Source organism: Typopeltis vanoorti, chromosome 5 (genome assembly GCF_054136105.1).
Source record: "Typopeltis vanoorti isolate ZY-2024b chromosome 5, IOZ_Tvanoo_1.0, whole genome shotgun sequence".
Lineage (NCBI taxonomy): Eukaryota > Metazoa > Arthropoda > Arachnida > Uropygi > Thelyphonidae > Typopeltis > Typopeltis vanoorti.
The window spans coordinates 125,520,585-125,544,306 of record NC_143553.1 but is presented as its reverse complement, the minus strand read 5'-3'; the positions used below and the strand labels follow the sequence as shown (position 1 = coordinate 125,544,306).

General features: G+C 34.2%; 1 protein-coding gene across 1 annotated transcript in view; it reads right to left on the bottom strand.

Annotated features, from left to right (window-relative positions):
* Window positions 1–649: 649 nt before the first annotated feature.
* The window catches only part of LOC150106792 (uncharacterized), a 46,196-nt gene continuing 23,123 nt past the window's right edge, over window positions 650–23,722 (bottom strand). Inside the window, exons 2-4 of the mRNA XM_090392705.1 lie at window positions 15,288–15,468; window positions 7,633–7,814; window positions 650–1,230 (exon numbers count right to left, since the gene is read on the bottom strand). Coding sequence (XP_090248831.1) covers window positions 1,054–1,230; window positions 7,633–7,814; window positions 15,288–15,468 — 540 coding nt within the window. The 3' untranslated portion in view covers window positions 650–1,053. The remainder of the gene's footprint in view (window positions 1,231–7,632; window positions 7,815–15,287; window positions 15,469–23,722) is intronic.

Sequence of the window (23,722 nt, the reverse complement as noted above, 5' to 3'; positions counted from 1 at the left end):
TTTTTTTTTTTTTTTAGGATTAATTCCAGTTTTTCATAAAGTTCATCTTTTAGTTCCTCTTCTGTGAATGCATGTTTATTAATAAAAGTTGTCTTGAGTAATTTTGCTTGTAATCTTAACTTGCTTATTATTTCATTAAAATTTTTAGATTCAATCACAGATCATAATTTTTCCTGATAATGAATCATTCTATCTGAGTTGTTTCCATCACAAAGTAATAAAAGGTTGTCTTTCTCAAATTACCTTCCCTTATCCATCTCACTCTTCTTTGCAACTATATCCATTTTATATCTATTTATTTTGTGGGTAAATTCCAGAAATTCTCTAGCTCTATACCAACTTATATTTTGTGATCTTACTTGGAATCCATTATTCCCTGACTTGGGTCAAGTCCAGTCAAGTCTGCCCAGTGAAGATCACTTTGTACTTTGTCAGTCATCCTGGAGGACCAGGGTGACTGATTGTCTCACCACCCACCTTCAATCTTTCTGGCTTGGGAAGTCCTACTGGTAGCAATGCTGCCACTGGTATAGCTCACAGGATCATTAGGCTATGCAAGCCCCCCCCCACACACACACACACATACCATCTAAGGGAATTCAATATTATATATTATTCATGAATCAGAATTGAAATAAAAGTTTACAAGTAGAAGCAGTAAAATTTTCTTTTATTCAAATATACTAATCCAGTTTGTTATTTAGATTTGTATAAGGAATATATTTTTCAACTAAAAAATAAGACTGGCTACTATATTACTCCGAGTTTAAACTTCATGATACACTCCTTGTTGTTACAGTGATTATGGTAATTTACATTTTCATTATTTACACATTTAGAAAATAGATTATACTTGAAAATAATAAATATTTGTCTACAAAAACTTAGGGATGGCTATATACAAGGAATCGTGGTAGTTCACAAAGGGCCAAAACAAATGTCTGACAACCTGATATGCCAGTTATTGTTCCACTGTATTTTGGCAAAGGCATAGATGAAAAGCTACACAACAATGATATTACCACACAAAAGGCTTTTGCATAGATGTCATGGTTATGACATTGAGCTGAGGTCAGAAATAACTTTTTTAGTTCTTTTTAGACTTTCATGTTCAGATTCTCCTAGTGGCACCTGAAGAGGCAAAACTTCTACAATGTCACGAGTCTTGGCCAGGTCTGTAATATTAAACGCCTCTCCAATATCCTCTGGAGGAAGTGCATTTGGTAGATCCTATAACAAGATAAAAATATATAATACTTATATTCAGCTTTTGTTAATCATACTTACAGTTGACTCTTGCTATAGAAAATTTGAGGATCAAAGGAATGCCTATTATAATGGAAAATCTGCTATAACGAATTTCCTTTAGAATAAGCAATAATGCTAAGGGACTTGTGCAGTGCTTTGATAGTTTAAGTTCACTGTGCTTAAAATAAATGTCTGCTGTAGTAGGAGTTGATTCTACTGAGTTTTTAGATATAATTTACATTCAAATAAGAATTTAATGTTCTACATAAGTAATCTTACTTCTCTTCATTATAACCATTAAGGTCTGATGGAATAAAAAATTAAATTTTCCTAATAACAGTTTTTATATGCATGCTTTTAGGTTGCAGTTGAAGAAATCAAAAAATTGACACCTGGAATTTAATATAATAAACAAGTTTTAACTAACATAATAAATAAACATGGGATTGAGAAAAGATTGCAGGCCACAAGTTTTTCATAAATATCTTGTTTAAAGTTTTTAATTTTTTCCAGTCTGCTCAACTTTGGAATCCGGAAAGGGAAAAGTTGAAGATGCACGTGCAAAAACAATATCATCATCATCAAATTCCTGCCATGTACCCTCAAGGGGGTGTACAGGATATGACAGTACTACATGAAAAAATTACATCATTACTAACTTCCTATCTACAATTTTCCTCCAAATCAGTCTGTTACTTGTCAAGACTCCAACATTATCAGATCTTATATTTCTATCGTCTAGGACACTTTGTACCGTATCAATCCACCTATATCTTGGTGTTCCTCTGGGTCGTTTTCCTGCCAACCTGGCAGACAACACTTGTTTTGCTAATCTTTCCTCTCCCATTCTATTTAAGTGACCATACCACCTGAGATTAGCTCTGTTAATGCATTCCTGGATGCTGACAATGTCAAGTTCTTTCCTAATATCCTCATTTTTAATATGATATTGCCATTGATACCATCTGCTCACGCCTCTAATCTTTCTCAGGACTCTTATATCTGCGGTCTCTAGTCTTTGTCCTTTGTGTTTTACTTCTGACCCAGCTCTCAGATACATGAGTTAAAACTGGTTTGAACACTGTCTTGTATACAGCTAATTTAGTGTTCCGACTAATTTCTCTCTTATTCCATATGAATTTATTCAATTGACTTCCCACCATACCAGCTTTGCTGGTATACAGCTAATTTAGTGTTCCGACTAATTTCTCTCTTATTCCATATGAATTTATTCAATTGACCTCCCACCATACCAGCTTTGCTGATTCTGTTGTCTATTTCTATATTTAATTTACCATCTTCCGTAAAAATCGTGCCTAAGTAGCTGAAATGTTTTACTTGTTCCACAGGTTCTCCATTCACAACACAGTTGACATTTTCAATGATTCTGCCTATTTTCATTGTCTTTGTCTTTTTATTGCTGACCTTCATACCATATCTATTACAACAGCTATTCAATTTAGTCAGAGAATCTTGCAGACTTGTAGCGGATTTATTTAGAAGTATAACATCATCCGCATAAAGCAAAGAGCTGACATTAACATCTCCAATTTTGATATCAGGTTTAATACCACTTTCCTTCATAATGTGATCCATATAGATAATGAATAACAGAGTGGATAATGTACATCCTTGTCTCACACCAGATTTAACATTAAACCATCTTCCTGTACTTCCTTCAATTCTAACTGCTGACTTACAACTCAAATAAAGACTAAGTATTGCTTGATATAATGCCCCATTGACACCATATAACTGCAGCATATTGAATAGCTTCTCTCTTGGCACCTTATCATATGCCTCTTCCAAATCAACAAAGCTTAAATACAGATCTTTGTTATATTCCCATGCTTTCTCGACTATTTGTCGTAAAGTGAAGATCTGATCCTGACAGCCTCTGTTTGGCCTGAATCCAGCTTGTTCTTCACCAAGCTTTTCTTCCACAATTCTTCTCAACCGTTTCTCAAGTATACTTGCATAGATCTTGCCAGGAACACTCAGTAGGGAAATACCTCTGTAATTCTCACATTCAGTTTTATTTCCCTTTTTATATATGGGTACTATGAGAGCTCTACTCCAATCATCGGGAATTCGTCCGTCTGTCCAGGCATTCTGAACTATGCAGTGCAGCCACTGTAAGACTTTTATACCACCATACTTCAGCATTTCTGGTCGAATATCATCTACTCCTGCTGCCTTTCCACATTTCAAGCCTTTGATGGCTTTTTCTACTTCAAGTATGGATATGTATTCCTGACTGCATGCCTGGTCAGTGTTTTTTTATCACTGTGCTGTCATCACTGCTTGTTTCATTTAGCAGTTTTTCAAAGTAATTACTCCATACTTCAAGGATATCTTTTTCTCCTGTTTTCATGTCACCTTTATCATCTCTAACTCCTTTTACAGCACTCTTTCCTCCATTCCTAAGTTTCTTCAACAACCTCCAGAATATTTTGCTACCTTCTTGATATTTATTTTCTATATTCTTGCCAAAGTCCTCCCATGACTTTTGTTTAGCTAGTTTTACACACTGTTTAGCTTTCTTACATTTGTCTCTGTATTCTGTAAGAGTAAAAGCTGACTTATTTGCCAGGAACTTTTGATATGCTTTCTTCTTTTCCTTCACTGCCTCTTTAACTTCCTGTGTCCACCAGGGAGTTCTGATTTTTTTATCCTTGCACACAACCTCACCACATGCCTCTCTGGCAGAATCAATCAATGTTTTCTTCAGAGTTTGCCACTGAATCTCCAAGGTTTGATTCCTGTTCTCAAACTCTTTCATTTTCTTTTCAATAATCTTTCTGTATTTTAGTCTACATCTCACATCTGAGAGCTGCTCAACTTTTATTCGCTTTAAAACTTTCTTACATGTTATTCTTTTCAATATGAAATTCAATTTTATCCTGCTCAAGACTAAATAGTGATCACTTCCAATTTCAAATCCTCTGTACACTCTGGTGTCCTGCACCAGGGAGAAAACATCACTATCAACAATAACATAGTCAATGAGACTTTTCTTATTCCTAGCCTCTTCTCTCCATGTGAATTTGTGCACATTTTTATGTTGGAACATGGTGTTAGTAATAACCAGTCCATGTCCTGAGCAGAAATCCAACAGATATTTGCCATTATTATTAGCTTTGCTCTTTTCTCCAAATTTTCCCAAAATATTTTTGTATGTCTCACAATCATTTCCTACTCTGCTATTTAGATCCCCAACAAGGACCAACTTTTCCTTTTTCATTGTGTCAGTTGCTTTTTCTAAAGCCTCAAAAAATTCCTCCACTTCTACCTTAGTAGAACCTTCTGTGGGACCATAGGCACAAATAAGTCTCATTGTCCAGTTCCCCATTCTCATATTTGCCCACATTACTCTACTTGAGACTGACTGCCATTCAAGAAGATTAGCCTCGTATTTTGTGTTGAATATTATGGCTACTCCTTCTTTTCCTTGATTGTCATTGCCTGAATATAACATTTTGTATTTATTACTCAGAAAGATCTCACCAGTTTTGGTCTTTTTTGTTTCAGTCACCCCTATTATGTCGATCTGGTACTTATCGAATTCCTCAGCTAGCTCCATTTCTTTGCCATTCAGGCTTCTTACGTTGATAGTACCGATCTTTAACTCTGGTGATGTTGAGTTGGGGTTTGTTTTCATATTTGTTCCAGTAGCTGACTTTTCGCTGTTCGCCCTGGTTCCCTGGCGAAAACAACGGGGGCCTTGTTTAACCGGGCGACGCCCCAGCCGGCATGAAATTTTGTCATGTTGTACCATCATTTTTTTATTTTGGTTCATCATTTTATTTCAATACAATTTGGTCGGCTAAAGCCGAAGCAACTAAGGCCATGAGACCAGTATATTATGTCTATTAAGTAAAATGAAAAATCCTGTCACCTCTGGATGACCAACTTTCAACTGAACAACCTTTATAAAGGTTCCTTGCATCCTAGATGGGATTTGAATTAACCAGCATCTAGTGTATTGTCATCGTGGTTAAATCTCTAAGGTATTCAAGGGTGATCATTAGAATTCAAAGGATATGATCAGTATAATGAAATCTGATCATGTTCATTGTGTGTGTGTGTGTGTGTGTGTGTGTGTGTGTGTGTGTGTGTGTGTGTGTGTGTGTGTGTGTGTGTGTGTGTGTGTGTGTGTGTGTGTGTTCAAGAACTAATTTGTCCATTTTGTGAGAGAATATACTTACCACTATATCTAAGGCTAACAAATTAACATCCCTATTTTAATTTCAAAATAACCAACAGATTCATTTTTAATGGTAATCTCACCCATGAAAAATTAGAAAGAAATGTATAGTATATTTAGCAGCGGATAGTTAAGGGTTAAATAATCTGGAAATCGACTGTTAACATCAAACATGATATATTACATATGGAAAACTACATGTGTGGCTTTCCATGGAAAATTTCAAGGAGGTAGATAATTTATAACCCGGTGTATAATTATTACTCTTCAGTGTTCTAATAAGAAAAGTAACAATCATATACCAAGTGATGAAAATCATCTAATACCTGAAAACTTTCATAAACATCTATGCTCTAGTAGGATTGGAAGTAACAGACTGCTAGTTTGCAAAGTGAAAATACTATTCAATTGGCTACTTGTGACAGTATGATATTGTGCATATATATACTGAATTTGTGCATATGCAAATATTAAACCCTTCAAATAGTCTCTTCAATGGACAGGAAGTCACATGCTATGTGTCCAATTGTGCTTGTGTGGATACTATTCAGGAATCACTCCAAAATGTTCATCCTTTAAAGTTGTTTTTTTAATATCAATCCACACATCAGAGATCACAAAAACAGCTAAGAGTGACTGGGAGTTTTGCGTGGAGTGAGAATGAAGGCCTCATTCTAGCAAGGATTATTTCTGCTATTCAGTCAGAGCAAGTGTCTAGATCAGGAAAGTAAAAACAATGATCAGTCCATGAAAAGAAGCACAAAAATTATGAAGGTCATCCTAGCTAGTAACATTATAATGGCAAAGAACACGAGACTGAAGAGTAGCCAAGGGTGTTGGCATAATGATGAGGATTATCCTGTATTCTAGTTGGTAGATAAGTAATAGCTTAACAAAAATTGTCTAACAACAAATATTTCAGTGTATTCCAAATTGATCTGAGAAGTTAGAGAAGGGAAGCTAGTTTGAACAGTGAAGTCTCAAAAGAAAACGCTCTCACTCTTTCTCTCTGAGTAATTAGATTACAGAATCACTTTAAAAAATAAATAAGGCATAGTGGTTATTGAAATGAAATGAAAGCAGCAAAGTAAAGAAATTCTGGGCAACAGCAAATCACGCAAAGGGGATTCTAGTGTTTAGTATTCTCTGGCAGGGAATGGCAGATTTCACAAATGTACATGTACCACCTTTCTTATGAAAAGATCATGTAAAACGTAATTTGGATGTTGAGCTTCTGGTGAAAAATAAAAGATCAGGCTCTGGTGCATGAAGTAGTTGTGAATATCATTAATATTTATACTGAGGTCATGAATGTTGTTAAAGTGAATATGTAAGTTGTTGTTTTTTATTTCCCCATGGGATTTTGTTGTTTCTTTTTTTTAATTAAATTAATTTTTTTTTTCAATATTTTCTGCAGTAGACTTTTTCTGGACTACAGTGACTGGTCTTACATGATTGGTGATGTAGAAAACTTACAGGGCAGGAGAATGCAGTAGACTCCCACATAAACAGTGCTGTTTCTGTCCATGCATGGGCTTGACCAAATTCAATGATTTGTATTTTACATTCTTTGTAAAATATCATCAGCTCTTTTAAATAAGAGGTGCATCTAAAATGCCTCCCTCAAAATGCTTGCTTGTATTTAAAGAGAACAATTCACTTAATAGATGATCTCTCTCTCTCTCTCCCCTTCCAGTAGCTTTCCCATAAATGCACTGTTGCTGCATTATGTCTTTTCTATAAGTATTTCCATGAACACTGCTCTACTGAACTAGCCATTACCATTCCTCTAATCAGGTACACACTTGCAGCTGTTCATGATAAGAGGAAAGTGGAAGTTGATTTCATATGTTCACCAAACTTACTCCAACTTCTCCTCCTTAAATTTGAATACCTCTGTTCTTTGGAACAGTCTTCTTCCCCATACTGTTTTCTCTAATGAATATAATCTCATCTCTTTAAGAAGCACAAATTCCTTTCTTCTCTCTCTCTAACCACTTGCCCATACATGACACTGCCATGTCATGGATCTTGAGATCTCTTGTGATGGGGCTGATACATAAAGACAATTTTTCTAGAATTTAGTCTCAAAATATGGGTGTGACTGATAACAAGTGGCAAATAAATGCTAATACAAAGTGAATAAATTTTTTTCTCAAATAATTCTAGTTATTTACCTGTTTGTTTGCAAGGATCACAAGTGGCACACCTCTTAGTTTCCCATTTGAAGCCAAAGTTTGTAATTCAAATATAGATTCTGGTAATTTTGTATCATCAGCTGAATCCACTATATACACAAGGACATCTGTTTCTTGAAAAAAGTTAGACCAATAGGCACGAACATTTTCAGAACCTCCAACTAAAAAAACAATACGTTAATATTATGAAAACATCATAGGTTTTTTAATTTAGGGTCAACATTTTAAAAGTACAAAATAATTTGAATGTGACGTGAAAGACTCACACAACCAAAAGCATGCTTATGTGTAGATAATCACACAATCATCAAAAAAGCTCTCGCTTTCACACAGTAAAAGTGTGTTTACTCTTAAGAAGTTTAAAATTTGGATAATCAATCCTACAAAAATATGGTCTCATAATAAAAGAATTGCTAAAAGATCAAAAAAAGATCATTACTTTATCAAGCAATACTGAGGTATTAGATAAGATTTCAAAAAGGAAAGTTTAGTGTCAGTTGCAGACCATTACAAAATTAGTGAATCAACTGTCTGAGAAATCAGATGAAAAGTTAGGATTTGGCATTATTTCTGAGACAGGACTCATTGTAGCAGAGATATATTCTATAACAATGTAAAACTTGAAATAATGGAAAAGGTACTAAATATGTGGATCAAAGATCACATGTAGAAAAAAAATTCTCTTGAGCCTACTATCTTATATAAAAAGGCAAAAATACTATTTCAACATTCAGCAAATATAATGAAAGCAGGGATGGCATAAGTTTTTCACTTATCAAAAGTCAATTAAAATTTTTAAAAATATTAACTTCCATGTAAAGCTTGCAGGTGAATTTGTGCAAGTAGATTTAAGGCTGTAAAAGGTTCTTGAACACCAGGCATTAGAAACCAATGAAATGTTTATGATTAATTTTATGCTGTATTGTTTGATAATTCAAATATCACATGTGATTTTAAAATGTTTTCATATTTTAATTAATACTATCAACATAAAAAAAAAAAAATGGTATTCTAAGGCACTTCTGCTGGCTGAGTGGATAGCACATCCATTCTCCAATAGGCTGTGGGTTTAAATCCCACCATTAGCACAGAGGTTTGTGATTGTCTTAATAATTCTGTGTGAAAAGGGGCATCTGTGATTCACCACTTCTTCCAGCAGAGCATTCACTGCCAAAACCCTAGGAGATATAGGAGTGATCAATGAGGCATCTACTGATATTAAATATGAATAACTAACTAAGGCACTTCTAACTGCACCAAAAATCCAACTACATCTTTGTTCTTTTCTAGGTCTTTTTTCCTGCCATACCACAGTTAGCTCTGCTCACACATTCCTGAATACTAACAGGGTTAAGACCAATATTGTAATTTTAATATGATTCTGCTATTGATGCTATCTGTCCACTCCCCCTTATTTTTCTAACTCTCATAATTGTGATTTCTAGTCTTGGATCATTAACTGTTTTCTTTCTAATCAAGTTTCCATTAAAATCCAGTTAAAATTTGTATGATTACTGTCTTCTATATAGGTAGTTGAGTGGTTTGGCTAATTTCTCTCTTATTCCATATAAATGTATTCAGTTTACTCCCACCATAAAAATTTTGCTTATTCTGTTTTGAATTTCAATTTTTATTTGTCATCTTCACTAAAAATTGTGTCCCATTTTTAGTGAAATGTTGGGCACAAATTTTACTACACCTATTTTACTTCTATTATAGGTTCTCCATTAAGAATGCTGTTGAAGTTTTCTGTGCTTTCCTGTTTTCACAGTCTGCCTTTTTTTTTACTGAAGATTTTAATACAAAATTTGTTCGAGTTATTCAATTTAGTTATGGAATCTGCAGACTTGTTCTCAATTTATTTAAGAATATAACATCATCTGCATAAAGTAAAGAACTGAGATTAACTTCAGGAATTTTGATATCAAGTTTAATGTCACTGTCTTTTATGTAATCCATATAGATGATGAATAATAGTGTACACACCCCTGTTTTACACCTGATTTTACATCAGACTATCTTCTTGTATCTCCTTCAATTTTAACTGTTAACAACTTAAATATATATACTATGTATTGCCTGATATAATGTCCTTTTACACATAACTAACATTTTGAACAGCTTTTCTCTTGGTATCTTTTCAAATGTCCTTTCCAGATCTACAGAGTTAAACCTCTATTTGGACCAAAAGAAGCTATTCTTCTCCTTGTTTCTCTTACACAATTTTTCTTAGCCTCTGCTTTAGTTATGTATGATTTACACAAAATCAGAAAGTGTAAATAAAAAATTGAGGCTACAGTTCAGAGGTGAATTGTAGACTCAAACACACAAATGTCATTCAAGAAAAAAATGAAAGGATCCAAAAACAAGAACCAAACCTTGGAGATTCATTAGAAAACCCTGAAGAAAACATTGATCGATTCAGCCAGAGCCATGTGGTGAGGCTGTCTGTAATGATAGAAAAATCAGAACTCCATGGTGGACTCAGGAAGTTAAAGAGGTCATCATGGAAAAGAAGAAAGCATATTGAAACTTCCTGGTGAGTTTGCTTTTAGAGAATACAGAGAAAATGAAATTAAGCAAAACGTCGTAAAACTAGCTAAAAAAGTCCTTGGAAGACTTTGGTAAGAAATAGAAAATAAATATCAGAAGGTGACAAAATATTTTGGAGGCTAATGAAAAAGCTTAGAAATAGAGAAAAGAGTACCATAAAAGTAATCAGAGATTATAATGGTGTTATTAAAACTGAAGATAAAGATATCCCAGATATTAATTACTTTGAAAGATTGCTAAATAAAGCAAGCAGCATCAGCATTGTGGTAGAAACTTCCCAAGGGAATGCAGTCAGGAAAACACACAACCATACTTGAAGTAAAAAAAAAGAAGAAATCAAAAACCTGAAATGTGGAAAGGTAGCTGGAGTAGATGAAATTTGACCAGAAATGTCCAAATATGGTTCATGTATAGGTCTAGTCAGAGGGTCAAATTCTGGATGACTGGAGTACAGTTCTGATAGTACCATCTATAAAAAAGGGAAATAAAACTGAATGTGTGAGTGTTCCTGATAAGATTTATGTAGGTATATCTGAGAAATGATAAGAAAAATTGTAGAAGGGAAGCTTGGTTAAGAGTAAGCTGGATGCAGGCTGAATAGAGGTTGTCAGATTTTTTGCTGTAAGACAAATAGTTGCTGTATAACTGAGAGGAGACCTCCACATAGCTTTTAAAGGAATGCAGAGAACTGACAAGGGCTTCTGACCTAATATCCAATCTTCACCTTCTTGTGATGCACCCTGTTAGGTACCTGGATACTGAACAAACAAGGATGGGCTAGCAATTTGGGATTTAGCCAACCAAATTATATTCTTATTGGCTTAAACCATAATTTAAAATGATGGTACAACATGACAGAATTTCATGCTGGCTGGGGAATCGTCCGGTTAAAAAAGCCGGATGTGGCTGGGAATCCAGCAGAACTGAACATCGAAATTAAGGATTTTCATTTGGTGAAACAGGTATAGCACCTCATAAAGTACTGGATGTGGATTATACATAGGAGAGGAGATAGCCTGTAAAGAGCTCAATGAGTCTGTATAAATTATACACTTTTCATAGAAGTTTACTTTTATATGCACAAGTGCAAGATGAATGGCAAGTAACTCTGCTGTATAATTACTGCAGTCTGGTGGGATCTGATTTGAGATAATAATGTCAGAAAACACAGCAGCACAGCCAACAGACGTATTAGTTCTTGAACCATCAGTATAGATGGGTAAGAAATCAGCGTGTGCTACTCTGTGCGCATTAAACAATTGCAGGTAAATGGATGATGTGGGTATAAGGTTTCTGTAGTTGACGGTGAGAGGTTGCAGGATGGTGTGCACATCTGACATGGAGGAATGCTGTTATGATTAGTGTAGCTAATGTTGTCAACATTTATACTAACAGCTTGCACAGTTTCTTTAACATGCATACCAAAAGGATGTATAGCAGTTTCATGTGTGTAATATTGAACCTCCCAATGCAGAGAAGATACTATTCCATGTAGGGTGATCTGGGAGAGATTTTATTTTTAGGGCATAATTAAGAGATAACTGTTTCCGTCGAAGTGATAGAGCTGGTTCATTTGCTTCAACATAGAGACTTTGAGTGGGTGATGTACGAAAGGCACCAGTAGCTATCCGTATACCCTGATGGATGGAATCTAATGGAATGGTTACTCTGTCTTGCAGAACCATAGACTTCGGACCCATAATCCAGCTTTGACCATATAAGTGCATGATAAAGATGGAGAAATGAAGCTCGATCAGCACCCCACTCAGTAGAGGATAGAGTGCGAAGGAGGTTCAAAGTTCTTTTGCACTTTTCTCTTAGTTGATGAATGTGTGCTAGAAATGTAAGTTTTCTGTCAAAGATGAGTCGCAAGAACTTGGTTTCTGTAGCTACTGAAATAACAGTATATCCCATTCTTAGTTCAGGATCTAGGTGATGAGTGCATTTTCGACCGAAGTGTACACAGACACTTTTTTCTGTTGAAAACCTAAATCCATTATTAAGAGCCCACAGAGAGACGTGATCAATTGCTTGCTGAAGTTGTCTTTCAATTCCCTTCATGTTACATGAGTGACAGTAAATTGTGAAGTCATCAACATATAGAGCATTGTTTACAGTGGGAGGAAGCTGTTCAATGATTGAGTTAATTTTAATAGCAAAAAGGGTCACACTTAAGACAGAGCCTTGGGGAACACCCTGTTCTTGATGATATGGTCAAGACAGCATATTTCCCACTCTGACTTGGAAAGTTCGCCTGGACAGAAAGTTTTTAATAAATATAGGGAGGTGTCCTTTGAGATCTAGGTTATAGAGTGTTGGATTCTGATTATATAGAGATTAGAGTAATTATTATTTGGTTCAGAATCCAACATGATCTTCCATCACAAAGGCTAGACTTGTAAATATTATTTAATGTAAACAACTTATTTTACAATTTAATATTCATATAACTACTTTAATTTTGTCTAATATCTAATTATTTAATCAAAGATATATGTATTAATAATGAGAAGACTGTATTTAAATATTATTAAGTTTATTTTATTTATTGCTATATTAATATAAGAGTTTGTATTTAATAATTTAACTGCGCATTAATTGAAATGTAAATATTCTCTATTTATTCCTATTTGTAGAAATTTAACGTTATGTAATAGCTCAATTTTATTATGTTTTGTTGTCATGGAGATGCATGTAAGTAAGCAGCACGTTTTTGGAACACCACGTGAGGAGAAAGCTTATTGAAAAGAGTTTTTAGTTAAAGAAATCACGAGAACAATTTAGGCAGGAAGAATGGATATAAAAAGCAATGAATGCTGAAATTAATTTAAGAGAGAGAGAAAAGAGAGGATTGGCATTAGGTTGGAATCGGAGCATTCGGCATTAGGGAATCACAGTGCAATAATAGCGAGTCAGCAAATCACTCAAGCAGCTAATAAAGTCTACTAGTCGAGAGGTGGTTAGCTAATAAATGGCAGAATAACAATTATAGCTACGGAAGACAGCTGAGTGACTACTAAATAGACTAGCAATACTTGAGTTGATATTTAATTTCAAGGCCGACCTGTCAAGGACACACAGCATCTTGAAATAAAGCACGGAGTTACTAGAATAGTAGAGGCTGTAAAATTGAAGTTTACCGTTAGCTGTGCTTAGAATTATAGTGCCTAAAGAATTAATCGAATGCTGGAGGAATGAACAACTGTACATATAAAACCTAAAGTTAAGGAATTATTGTGTATTGCCTTATTTCATGAGTGATCAGTAGTACTTTATGCAACAACATTTGTTTATGTGTATTGTGACAGATGATTAATTCAGTTATTGCTTAGAAGAATTTATTTAATGAGTGCCGTTTACTGTTTAAAGTGTTTACAGTTGTAAAAAGTGTAAATGTATAAGTAGATGAAGATAGAAGATTATCTAAGATTATTCCAACCATTAATATTTCTATACAGAGAAGTGTGTGAGTTTCATCCTAGAATTTCCCTATACTAACAGTAACTATTTCAGAAATTAGCTGAAGTGTAAATTTAAAAGTGTTTGTTTGTGAAGAAGTGTTACTGCAATTTTTGTCGTATTTGGAACTTAAAGAACTGTGAGAAGACTGTATTAGAGATAACAGATTTACCATTGTCTGAGTTTGTATGACAGTATTATCAGAAAGGCTGAAGTGTTTATAATAACTTATTTAGTATTTTGATCTTAAGTGTATAATTTGTGATTATAAAATTAAATATTTGTTTTTGTTAATCAAAAGTTGTATTTGGCCTGAATCTCTTTTACTGCACCATTCATAAAATATTCGAACCAAAGCAGGTAAATTAAGTAAGTTAAATATACTCGGCCAGTATATATTTTAAGGAGAAATAGTTGAAGGTTTGATTTTTCTTCAATTCTTGAACTAATTCAGATATAGAGTGGCGCAGTCTTTAAATATAAATTTTCTCTATATTTGAATTAGAAATCAACTTACAACTTATCAATCAGTTAAGAACATCGTAATAGTAATCATGTCGGATCCAAGGTAAAGATTTAGAAGTTGGATTCAACAAGAGGAAATTAGTAATGGTATAACTTTTTCATGTAGTACTATCATAATATCCTGTAAACCCCCCCCCCCCCCCGAGGGAACATATCAGGAATGTGATTATTTTATGTAAACTTGATGATTATCTAATAAATGTGACACTTCTTGAAGAAAAAAAAAAATTCCTATTTGAATATTTATCAAGAACTCTTACAAAGAGTAACTGGAAAATCCATGGGATTCAATGATATTTCCACTTTATATCATGTTTAGCTTGCATCAACACACCTTCCTTTTCTGCATAATATAAATGTTCACAATAGTTGCAAACAAATCAGTTCTGTTAAATAGAAACCAAACTTTCTATTTTTTTCTATCAGCATCTCCTATCTGGTCATGTTTCTATTTCTACATCCTGCTAGTTCTATGGCAATGCAACCCAAAAATAATTCTGATCTCCTGACATCCTACTTTTCCTCTAGTTTTATTAGTGTGATAAACTTCCTACTATATTATACATATTTAAATGAATAGCCCTGTTGCTTTTTTGCCAATAAGCAATTAAAAGAATTTTAATGTCTAGATGCCTTTTGGTTTTTAAGAGCAGCTCTAAAATGGTCTTTAAAATTGAAATCCTACTCTATCTTATGACACACAATCCTATTCTGCTGGCATGTGTTTTTCTTAAATATCAATACAGTGTTAGTCAACAAATAGAGAATGAAAAGTTTACAAAAAAAAAAAAAAAAAAAATTCATTGATTACTTAATCATTGCATTTCTGGAAATAGAAAGCTGAGGAATACTGTTTCAATGTTGAGCAGCAGTGATTATAAGCTTATGTACAATCTTAAGTTTCAAATAATCATTTTTGCTATGTTTTATTGAGGAAGTTCCTTACATTGCACCACTTACATATGTATCAATTATATATTTACGTGTGTGTGTGGGTGGGTGTAGCGTATGTGTTTTCTAACTTCGTGTTTCAAAACCTGTCAAAAATGGCAATTAACACATTATTTAGAAAAATAATATATTAAGAATATACTTACTTTCCCAAAAATTGAGTGATACACCATTCCCAGTATTAACGCGAACTACATTAAATCCTTCAGTCGGTTCCGGATTCTTATGCAATCCTCCTGTGCTAAGTAAGTAAGACAAAAAGCTGCTTTTTCCAGCCCCATCTAGTCCAAGCACCAAAATTTTTTTCTCTCCACTTTTATCAGAAACCTTAATACAATATAGAAAAAAAAAAAAAAAAAAAAGAATGCTGTTGCTTTCATAAAGTTCTTAATAACTTAATACTTAATAATACAAAAAGCATTATTAAGGTTGTTTTGTTTTTTTTTGTCTAGCTCAAAAGAATAACTCTAGCAAGAAATGAGAGAATTACATGACAGAAATATCACACATAAATAATAGTGTGATCCAAACGATTGTATATGAACACTTTTATATGAATTTGCTCCAAAAACGGAGGGAATTTCTTCATTGACAGAATTTATATGGTGATTTAAACTATGAAAAAACTTTTGCATCACATTTTAAAAAAATTACGATGAAATTTTCTATCAACTGTTATTGTAAATAATAGGAATAAAAAAATATCAAATGACAAACTAATATAGTTCGCCCACCAATTAGAGGTCCTTCGACACTTCTGCGCATGTCAGAAAAAGAAGAATCCATTCCAATAATAAGTAATCAGTCTGTCTTCTGGGATGTGTTTGTTTATTATTACAGGTCAGAAAATTTAGCTTTTCTTTTACGAACATTGTAGTTTTTAAAGTGTAACTATTTTGCTTGTATAACAGTTGGAAAAATGTACGTAGAGTATTAACAAAATTAAAAAAGGTATAGCATAAAACAAAAATTTAACTAAGTTTATTTTTAAGAAAGTTTTCTATAAAATAAAAATAATTATACAGAAAAACAGAAATTTTTTCAAATGAACTCAGATATTCTAAACTTACAGTTGAGAGAATTGAGACACTTTAATGTCCCAAACTGATTAATTATTTATGACTTGTTGTGACTCTTTTAACAAACCCATGCAAAAAAAAAGGTTGGGAAAAAATACCATTATCAAATCCTTTAAATCTTCATAGTCATCTGAATCGGTGTCCGAATCGCCATCACTTTCACTTAAACTGATCACCAAAGGTTCACATAATTCTTCGATAATTCCGTCTGTCCCAATACATATTTTCCAATGAGGTGACATGAGAGCAATATTTTCCCCAGTTTTGAACTGTAATACTTTCAATCGCCTGTTCTGATATGGTGGTATGGCAATGATATGGTGGTAGCCTCAAAGCTAGAAATCCATGCTCTTTGAATCTTGTCGAATTTAAATAGTTTAGTTGTGGGCGAGTTTCTTTTGACCAAATTAAGTAATTCAATTTTTCGCATATCTGGGGAATGAGAAATGTTATTTGCAGAGAGCCAATCCATAAGAACTTGCTTCTTATTAGACTAATTTGGAACTTTGTTTAATCAAATAGAGTGATATACAGCGTTATCAATTATAACAACAGCATTTTTAAGAAGGTTTGGAATCAGTTTTTCTTCTGCCCACTTTTCGAAGATCGTAGAATTCATTTGCCTGTGGTAATTGGCTTTGTATAGTAAGTTTGAATTCTGTAAAAAACCCATTTCTCCACCCGCACACAAAATTATTATGCGCCGCAAGGCATTTCCGGTTTGTAGCACTCCACGTTATTCTTTAGATTGCCAACATTTTCCATAAGTTAAATTACTATCAATCCAAGTTTAATCTAGATACACAATCGGTCTTTTCTCCTCCCTGAAACGTCTCATTGCTCTCAAATACTGCGTTCTAGGTAAAACAATGTCACTTCGCTCCATGATACGTTACCTTTTATTCTGGGACTTTTTAAAACAAAATCCGATTTCATGAAGTATTTTCCTGAAAGTTTCTCTTTTCCAAGGAAAATTAATTTTTTCTTTAAGCACAGAAATCAATTTCGGAACAGTTGGCACTCTTTTCTCGACCACGTATAATTCGTGAATAGTTCTTCTTATAACGTCTACATCAAAATCATTCAAAGCTATGGTTTCGATGGTTTTCTTTACTCTGGTGCTTTTTTTTAGGAGATTTAAATTTTGGCTTACCTTCACCTTTTGATTCCCTACGAATTCTTTTAACAGTCAACCTTGATACGCCCTCAATTGCACTTGCGCGTTTTATGAATTGAGAAAGGGGAACAAGGAGACGATTCATTTTAGCAGAATGTCAGCACATTATTCAATATTCTTTTGCAAGAGCTAGTGAAACATTTAACAACAGAACTTGTTGACTGTACTGGATCCATCATACAAATTAATAATAAAAGAATAATGCAAAAAAGCGACAACAGAAATCAAGCTAGTACTAGTACAGCGACAACAAGAAAGCACGTGATTTCGCATGTTGGCGATCAATTCATACATCCTTCATTTCTTTCTCCCCTTCAGCATGAATAGACTATTCTTGGCAAAATGCCAAGGAGAGATCTACAAACGGTGGGCGAACTATACCATGTTTAACCATCCTAAAATAAATTTGCATACAAATGAAAACTAAAGGTTCTTGTCACTAATTTTGTACAAGCTAATCTGCTATTTTCACTAGTATTTTAATTCAGCATCCCCCCCCCCTCCCTCTTTCAATACACACATCAGAAAAGTATTTGTCATTATGTTAGCACTTTTGGATTATCTAGATGTGCAAAAAAAAAAAAAAAAAATCCAGGAAACAAAGAAAAACAGCTTGGTTCCTGATATCATTTAACATGAAAAGATACAATGTGGTGCGAGTTCTTTAAAGTTGAAGAATTCAAACCGCATTGTATCTTTTCATATTGAATGATATCAGCAACCAAGCTGTTTTTTTTTCCCTGCATGTTGCTTCAACTTTATCACACCTGGTTGGATGAGCAAATAGCTTCCCCCTCTCCAACTAACAACCATGGGTTCAAATCCCATCATAAGTATGACTGTGAATGCCTTTAGGTGGTGGAGGAATTTCATTGTATAGTTAAGACCAGGGCCGGCTCTAGAATTTTTGTCACCCCGTGCAATCCATTACTTGCCGCCCCAGCACCAACCTCAAATTAACATTTGGAATTTTGAAAACCATTATGTTCAACATTAGCTTCATGACCATTAATTTTAAATATAGTACCATTAATAATAATGCACTGATAAAGTGATTAAAATACTGCATATTCATAAAATAAACCATCGACTTCATCAATTGACAATTAAATGAAATGTAGTAATAATTTATTACTTACATATATGGAATGATCTTCACTTGTACAATGGTGAACTGTTGAGTTACACTTAACTATAGAATGTACATGTTATAGTTTTAGCACTATTTTCACATTATTTTAATTAGAATTTATATTGTTTTTAGTATCTACTGATTAAAAATACATTTTTCTTGCTTTCATATTTGCAAAATCAGAAATTAGGTCTGCATAGTCTAATTTCTGACCGATTTCATGTTCAATTGAAATTATGGCAAGACCTTCAAATCTAGTTTCGGCCATTGTTGAGCGTAAGTAAGTTTTAATAAGATTCAGTTTTGAGAAACTACACTCACCACTTGCAACCGTCACAGGCAATGTCAGTAATATTCTTAGGGCGACAGCAACATTCGGAGCAGTTATTTTCAACAATAAAGCGAAAAACTTCAATTGGCAGCATATTTTCTGGTACTAATTTGGACACTACTTTCAGTTCATCACATAGCTCAATTGCATCGATGTCTCTATTTTCTTCATGTGTTAAAACGGCTTCTAGGTTTTTACAATTGTCTAAGAGCTCATTTGTTGTCTCAGATTTTAATTTAGAGATGTTATATAAAAATGAAAAATGTGAACTGTGATATTCCAATTGCTCGAACCTTTCTTCAATAGAATTAGTTGCAACATCAATAATAAAAAAGAAAAACTCAACTTTGAATTTTGTTTTGGGATCTAAAATAGATTCATCTCTTGCTTCATAATCATGCTGCTTTTTCTGCTGACGCAATCTGGTACTTTTGAATGTTGGTTTCAAATCAGCATCAGCTTCGACTTTCTCAGCTAATGTTGTAGCATTGACAAGAAAATTTTAAAATGATTTATCATTTCTGAGATTCTTAAGACTTTTGAGAACATTACCCAATGTTGTTATGGTGCTAGACAATTCCATCTTTATGCTTTGCAACAGTTTACTTGCAACATTAATTTCATTTAAAACATAGTGCCATATAACCAGACAACATAAAAATTTAGTCTCTAAGTTTTAGAGCAAGGGTTTCAGCTTCGTGTCTTGCCATTTTGTCTACTGACTCATCATCAGCAATTTCTATCAGTGCATAATAAAACTCCTCAATATAGTATCTTAAAGGATGAATAGCGTCGATTCTAGATTCCCAGCGAGTTGTACTTAATGGCTTGGGCGTTAGGGTTGTGTGTCTTAAGGATTCCCCAACGCAGCATTGACGCTGAGAAAAACACATACAATTTCTGAACCATTTCAAAAAATGAAATCCCTTCTCTAGATGACATTGCAGCATCATTGACCACCAAGTTGAGAGAATGAGAACAGCAAGGGATATAAAAAACTCTTGGGTTCAAGTCCCTAATGCGTTGTTGAACTCCTGAATGCTTTCCTTTCATGTTCGATCCATTGTCATAACCCTGGCCACGCATGTTTGCGATTGGAATATTCATGTCTGATAATTTTCTTACGATACATTCGGTTAACGCTGAGCCTGTAGTGGCTTCTACAGGAATGAAACCAAGAAAATGTTCATGAATGTTGATATCAGTTGGATCTGTATTAACAAATCTTACAATTAATGTTAATTGTTCAATGTGGCTTACATCGGGAGTACAGTCTGCAACTATGCTGTAATATTTAGCTTTCTCAACCATGGAAATTATTTGTTTTTTTATGGTTCCAGAGAGGAGAGCAATCAATTCATTTTGAATATTTTTCAAAACAACAGTAATGTTGGGCCGAACCACAAGCTACTCTCATTAAATGTTCGGACATAGCACTGTCAAATCTGGCAACCAGTTCAACAAGCTGTAAAAAATTTTTTCCTTTATTAGGATCATCAGATGTTCCACGAAATGGTAAGCATTGTTGACCCAAGAACTGGACAACAGCAATTAGGCGTTCTATTATGCTCCTCCAGTGCCGAATTTCTGAATTTAATAACTTTTGCTGCATTGAATCAATTGTCTGTTCTAATTTAAGCCTGGACGATAATTCAATCCACTTTTTATGGGACTCCAAATGGTTTTTGGATTTCTCGTGTTCATTAAGATACACATACAAATGACCCCAATCATTATACCCATCAGTAGTGAATGACATTATATTACAGGAAAACAACTTACAGCAGAAACAAAATACAGAATCTTTTTCTTTTGAATACACTAACCATGATCGATTAATATGTTCTCCATTGCTTAGTTCCCTGGTGTAAAAATTTAATGAAAATTTCCTACCATTAGAGCTGCACGGAAAAATGAAATCACTTTTTGGTTTCTCTGGCGGGCTCTTTTTTATGATTTCCAGTCTTTCGGCTTAAAGAAGGATTCCATCTAGCTGGATCAGTGTACCTATCAAGTTCATCACTTAAATCTCTAGATTCGGAAATTGTCATATCAGTCTCATTTTCGAGATTCCTTGCAATGTCTATGTTACTGGGATCCGAGTTAGAAGCACTTGCCATGAGCTCAGAATCATTCGGTACATTTACTTATTTCCTCCTGCCCTACATCAGCTGATTCAGTTTTTAGATATTTAAGTAAAGTCCCGCTATGTTTTTGAATGTCACGTTCTTTTTCCAGTTTCCGTTTGCGATATTCTGCACCTGATAGTTTTTTCTTTTATCGGACATTGTAATCTATTTGAATATTAAAATTGTTTTAAACCCTACAATAAAATATTATTATTAGTATGGTATTACTATTATTATTATTACTATTATTACGGGCAACTCCAGGGAGTCATTGGACTCATCGAGGGAGGTCCCAAATCATATTCATCACAACTATTTGACATTCATACAGTATCTATCATACCTCGCCTTAAACTCATTCACTGTCACAGCATCCACCACAGACTCAGGGAGCGCATTCCACTCATTCACTACTCTAAAAGTAAAGAACCCAGCTCTAACACCTTTACTAACCACACTTTTGCCCAGTTTCCATGGATGTCCCCTAGTCCTCCCACAACCAGCCCTGTTCTCAAAAATATCTTCTGAATTAATTTTATAGAAACCCTTCAGTAATTTGAATGTCTCAATCATATCTCCCCTCCTCTGCCTATCAACCAATTTTTGCAACCCACAAATCCTCAACCTGTTCTCATACGGTTCATTCCACAGACTTGCTATCATCTTGGTCACTCGCCTCTGGATCCTCTCCACCTCCTCCCCATCAAGAAGAAACCTAGGTGACCATGTATTATGTTAAATAATACATGGTCACCTAGTTAGTAAATAATACCAACTAATTAGTAAATAATACCATGTAAATATATGGTATTATTTACTAATTAATGGAGTTTGAAACACTGTACTAACTACTAATTTACATAAAACTCAAAAAAATCTTATCACTGTAACAGTCACTAACACTGAGCAAAATCAACTTTCCTTAATACACGCTCAAAAACAAGTGAAACATTCTGGAGATTACAGTATCGACGGCCGTTACTCTAAAAGAAGGACTCTAGTGAAAATTTCAATTACTTCGTATATGACTCGTTTTCTAGTACACGTGTCTTGCCTTAGGCAGTAATTTGGCAGGAACTTGGATTAAGTCCAAGTTCCCGTGTTTAGTTCACAATGTATGCATACCCAATACTGAGAATTAGCATGATTAACACAACTAACAACTACAAGTTTTTACAAATATATTACAATATATTATACAAAATAATGATACACAACAGTAGGTAATATTTTAACATTTATTCTGATGAACAAAATTGGCCTTGGGAATTGCAGATTATGTTAAACTCTGAATGAGATACTATTATATTATAATTCTTCTCATTCAGAATTTAACACCAGCTAACAGTGGGAAATTCAATTCATAGTAAGTTAACAAGCACAAGATGGAAATATAATATCACATAATGAACTTTTAAATGCAGTTTTATTGCAGACTCCATTGTTGCATATGCAAGGAATAGAGAAGAGAGGCGAGAGGGAAAGAGAGTAAGCGAGGAATGACTCACATAGCTTCAATTACCAAAGAGCATTACACGAGTATCATTGGTCGACGGATTGTCGGAAATAGAAACGGCATCATGGGCATAATAAGTCACTGGTCAACTTATTATAAAAACTGCGATCTTACGCAATATTATTATTATTATCATTTATTCCACATCTTCATTTTATTCACTTTCATTTTGGCGGCCCCAAAAAATTGCCCCGTGCAAATGCACACGTTGCACCGTCGGTAGAGCCGGCCCTGGTTAAGACTATCCACACTGAAGTGGTTTGAAAAAGATTCCAACTTTCATCTCTAAAACAGGGTGCTTTCTCTGGGTCATTTAGCCATCCCATGGTGCTAATGTATGATAAATTGGCCATCTTTTGTGGGTGAGATTAAAAAAAAATAAAAAATAAAATAAAATAAAGGCAATGTTTTCCAATTTTTATGGCAAAAGAAACCCATGTATTTAGCTATCAGCAAAGATCCATGCTTTTGCTGGCTACACTTTTATAGAATCATCTATGGCAGTTCATTAAATGATCTATGGCAATTTAAGTTAGAGAAGGCAATATATCCTATAAATGCCTTCTCTAACTTATGCATTTATCACATCTCCACTTGCCTTTAGTAAACTCTGTAAATGATTTTCTATTAATCTATCCTCAAATTCAAGTGTTTCCATGTTGTCGGGTTACTGAAGTCTTCAGTAGCTTCTTCAACAGTCAGCATTATACGTCACTTTTTATTACATTGATAACCAACAAAAGTTAACAGTTATTTTAAAACTTCTATGTCCATAACAAAATACACCTTTACTGACCTGGCCTTCTAAGCTCTATTCTCAGTAAATGCAAGAGGCCATGACCAGTAAACGATCAGCTACAATAACAATGAGTGAATATTCATCTCCAAGAACAGTTGCTGGCCCTGGTTCAGCAGGACTCAAAGGATGATTGAAACTTCAAACCACAGAAAATATACTAGCCAATGTCCCTACCCAAAGCAACCACCAAGGTCAGCACGTTCTCCTTACCACTCAAATATAGTAACAAACGGTACCACATGGATTTCTCCTACTGGGATGGCTAACAAGAAGTCAAATAATAATGACTTCATTGCAAATGGATGAAGTGTATACCTTTTACATCACTGTAGCTGCTCGATGTTACTTCTACCATGAAAAGGATCATATAAAAAAAAAAGGTATTTCCTTATTGTCAAGAGTGAGAGACCAGCTAACC